Raw genomic sequence first — 4,299 nt, forward strand, 5'->3', positions numbered from 1 at the left:
ATTAATTTATTATTTTGTTGATATTGCAGTGTGAATTTATTTCCATTTAATGTTTAGGCTTCTTTTGAGAGACGAGGAACAATAATAAGGCAAACCAAGTTTATTACTTGAAAACATATGCTTGTGTCTGTGTTGAAAATGGGATGTTCTTCTTAACAGGTTTAAAACCAGGGCAGCGCAAAGTTTTATTCACTTGCTTTAAGAGAAACGATAAACGTGAAGTGAAGGTTGCTCAGCTGGCTGGTTCTGTGGCTGAAATGTCAGCTTACCACCATGGGGAGGTGAGTATGAAGGATGGTAACATCCTGAGGATTTTTAGCCTATGTAAAATATTAGGTAAACGTTTGTGACATTGAAATTGCAAACCTGTTGACTATAAGTCTACTAATCATGGATTTGCTTTTAAAGAAAATGAAACGAACAGTATGTAGCTTAAAAAGACAGTCTATTTCCTTTCTTGCCAAGTGTTTGTGCACAGTGGCATCCCAAACACATTGTGGGTTGTGGCAAAATAGTAGATAACTAGTTACCTAGGTTACCTAGGTAACGTCTAGATTCTCAAAACATAGGAATATAGGAACTATGTACTAGGAAAACTTTTGTCTGAAACAAGAAACACTATAAGGAATGAAGCGGAGATACTGTTCTTCAAAAACTTGATACAGTGTCAGAACAAAGGCTATTTCTAGTTCCTATTTGTTTATATATATTCGATGTTAACAGTCCCTCCATCCTTTCTTTTCTCCCTTTAAAAGCAGTAATTAGTGGTTTGTGCAGTAGTAAGTGCAGTCAATTTGTGCCCCATTACTTCCTCCCCAGAAGGCTTTATCAAAAATTGAGAAGCATTGTGTTTTGCCAGCAGCCCTTGTAATAGGTTTACAGCATTCCTGTCTCAGGGAGACTGCTTTTTAAAAATTTCAATTCAGGTTGGTCACACAGTTTTGGGTCGTTGAAACACATATATTTTGCTGGCTGATTAGGAAAGACTGTCTGTTCTTACCCTTTTTACTATGAATGTGTATTTTCTTGCAGCAAGCATTAATGATGACTATTGTCAACTTGGCTCAGAACTTTGTGGGAAGTAACAATGTCAATCTGCTGCAACCTATTGGTCAGTTTGGCACCAGGCTCCATGGTGGAAAGGATGCTGCCAGCCCTCGCTATATTTTCACCATGTTAAGGTAATCACAAATGTAAAGCAATGGAAAAGGATTGAAATATTTTGGTAGAAGCTCAATTTTTTTTTCGGAACTCTTAAGTGTGGTTTTGCACATCGATGTTTTTAATATGATTTTCCATGCATAAAAGTACAAGGCTGAAGATTGAAAATGTAGATCACTCAGATTAGTTTCTGATCTTAAACTGTGACTTCTTGCAGAAGAAGCTTTCAGTTCCCCTGTTCAGTGTCAAATCTGTTCAGTTTCACAATAGAAAGTGTTGCAACCTGGTGACAAGTCCTGCAACTCAGCATAGACTTCAGATTGATTCTTTCCCTTTGGGATGAGTTTCTTCATATCAAACTAAATTACACATAAGTAATAATGAAGACCTAATTTAATACTGATTTTTCACACCTGATAACTTGAAATTAAGTTTGGTGTGCAGAATGTTAGATTGTGTTCTTTCATGTAAATTATAGTATTGTATAAATGATGTTGCTGCTTTCATTTCCCAATTTCAGTGTGATATTTTGCCTAAAACTCCTTGTAGTTTCTCCATTTGTAAGCTTTATATGTAAGTATCAGGTTTTATCCCATTTCTCATATACGTTCTTTCTGTAGCAACATGGTTTCGTATGTTTTCCTTTTTTACAAGAGGTGCTGGAAGTCATATTCACCCAGGACGATGTTCTGGATAAGCAAAAGAACTCACCAGTAAAACCTCTGTAGCATTTTCAGAGCCTTCTAGCCCTACAGTTAGGCAAGGAAGCTTTGTGACTATTTGCATGCTGTGTTGCTCTGTTATTGGGTGACCCAGTGTCACATTGAGCTGTGTGTTTTGAATGCTTCAAAGAATGATATTTTGTAGATGTTAAATGTCATCACTTGCTAGTGTGTCAGGTACATGTGTTACTGTCAAGGAAACAAACATCATCTGTTACTAACATGCTCCTCCATTAGGAAGAATCTCCTTTTCTCAGGAGGTGTGTACATTGGATTTTCAGCCTCAGAATGGCAAAGAGAAAGGAAGATGTGAGAAAAATCTGCAAACAGATCACATCTGGGTCCAAGGACTCTTAAAGCAATATGTACTTTTCTTACTGGACTTGAGTTTAAATGGTTTTCTTCTTGTTCTTTTTTAAAGCCCTTTAGCGAGGCTGCTTTTTCCATCAGTGGACGACAACTTGCTTAAATTCCTTTATGATGACAACCAACGTGTAGAGCCTGAATGGTATATTCCCATCATTCCTATGGTTTTAGTAAATGGAGCTGAAGGAATTGGTACCGGATGGGCATGCAAACTTCCAAACTATGACACCAGAGAGATTGTAAACAATGTCAGACGAATGCTGGATGGCTTAGATCCCCACCCAATGGTAAAAATAATAGTATATCTTTGTATTTTGTATGTTTGTACTTACAAAATGAATTCCTGTCATTATAGAGCTTCTTGATTGCTGGAACATCTGATAGAATCATAGAATTAACCGGGTTGGTTTGTCCCAGTAATTTTGTGTAGAAGCTTTACTTGACTGTTGGGATGAGGCTGGGGAAGCTTACCTTGAAATGAAAACATTGCAATTTGCATTTTTTCCAATTATTTTAGAGGACTCTTTCTTCAGACTGTAAGCCTTCTCAGTTGCAAGTCTTACAGGGTAGTTAAGACATGGCAGTGGAGTAAAAAATTGTACCATTCTTTCTCTTTGAAGTTACTACTGTTTACCTTCAGCCAAACTTAACATTTCCTCTGTCTTGTCTGAATTGTTCTTTCTTTTACATATCTGTGAGCATAGGAGAAAATATCACTGCTGTTCAGCAGCTTTTGAACTGCATCTAGCTTCTGTTTCTTTATTTAAAATTTTATAAGAAGTCCCAGAAGTGTGTATGCTTGAAAAAATTTGGACAGGAACAGTATCTGTGTGAACCCATAATAACTGTAGCCAACAGATGAAATGCAGTTAATGTAACCTTTTCTTATAACTGATGAATATTGCTATTTTACTGTGTTTCCCAAGTCATAGAAGCAGAAACATCTTTTCTTCTCTACTTAGACCACAGTTCACTGAGTGTGCAGGATCAGTTTTCATGACATAGTGAATTTCCTTTTGCAAATTCTGGGGAACAATGAGTATATTTTTGTAAAAAAAAATTAATGCAATCCATTGCCCTTCCTTTAGGACTCGTAGGTCTTCTGTGTAGTCTCACAGGCAATTGAAGCTTCACTTTGGTTGAAAGAGGCAGTTCTGCCTCCATCTAGCTCCTTTCTGTATGCTGGTATGTGTTTGTGTCCACATGGTAAGCTGGATAAGGGAATCAATTCAGTTAGAAAAAATTCCCTTCCTTGTTAGTTGTGTTTTAGACTGGATGGGTTCAACTGTCTCTCCCAAACAGCACAAACATGAGGTTAGGGAAGGTAGCACCACTTCTATAAAGTTATTGTGAGACTGGGGTGTTAATTTACTTTCTGTCATGCCTTATTTTTTGCTTGGAGTTATCTTAAAAAAAACAAAGAAAAAAAAACCAAAGGGAAAAAAATCAAGACCTCACCACCTCTCTGGGTTCAGCTGCATCTTCTTAATCTCTTTTTCTGCTCTGTGGACATTAGGATACTGGGTCCTGTCACTTGCATGTGTGTATTCTGTTTTTTCTGTAGTATTTTTCCTATGGTTTTCACAGGCTGGTTGATGGATTAATGCAGTATAAAGTGATAACTGTATGGAACCAAATATTCTTCTGGCATTTTATTATATATCTTCTTAGCACTTTTCTGGTTTTTTTCTGATTTCAGCTCCCAAACTACAAAAACTTTAAAGGAACCATTCAGGAACTTGGTCAAAACCAGTATGTAGTCAGTGGTGAAATATTTGTGGTGGACAGAAACACAGTAGAAATTACAGAGCTTCCTGTAAGGACATGGACCCAGGTAAGTAAAAGTGAAATACATTTAAGTGAAACCAAAAACCAATTAAGAGTTCCGCATTAACTTTTTAAATTTTACATCTGCATGACTTCTAACACATTTTCTGGTGATTATACATACATGGAAGGGAATATGGTTTTATTCTTTTGTGTGCTTTTGTAGAAGATGGTTTTCTACTTGTGCCATCTACTGTCCATACTACAAAGAATAGCTGCCTCT

At 36.8% G+C, this 4,299-nt stretch overlaps 1 protein-coding gene across 1 annotated transcript in view; it reads left to right on the top strand.

Moving 5' to 3' along the window:
* Window positions 1-159: 159 nt before the first annotated feature.
* LOC103799096 (DNA topoisomerase 2-beta) overlaps window positions 160-4,299 on the top strand; it is a gene marked incomplete at its 5' end in the record, with an annotated part of 19,590 nt that continues 15,450 nt past the window's right edge. Inside the window, 4 exons of the mRNA XM_009071392.1 lie at window positions 160-281; window positions 1,033-1,181; window positions 2,305-2,536; window positions 3,949-4,083. Coding sequence (XP_009069640.1) covers window positions 160-281; window positions 1,033-1,181; window positions 2,305-2,536; window positions 3,949-4,083 — 638 coding nt within the window. The remainder of the gene's footprint in view (window positions 282-1,032; window positions 1,182-2,304; window positions 2,537-3,948; window positions 4,084-4,299) is intronic.

The sequence above is a fragment of the Acanthisitta chloris genome, unplaced genomic scaffold (assembly GCF_000695815.1).
Source record: "Acanthisitta chloris isolate BGI_N310 unplaced genomic scaffold, ASM69581v1 scaffold20223, whole genome shotgun sequence".
In the NCBI taxonomy this organism is placed as follows: domain Eukaryota; kingdom Metazoa; phylum Chordata; class Aves; order Passeriformes; family Acanthisittidae; genus Acanthisitta; species Acanthisitta chloris.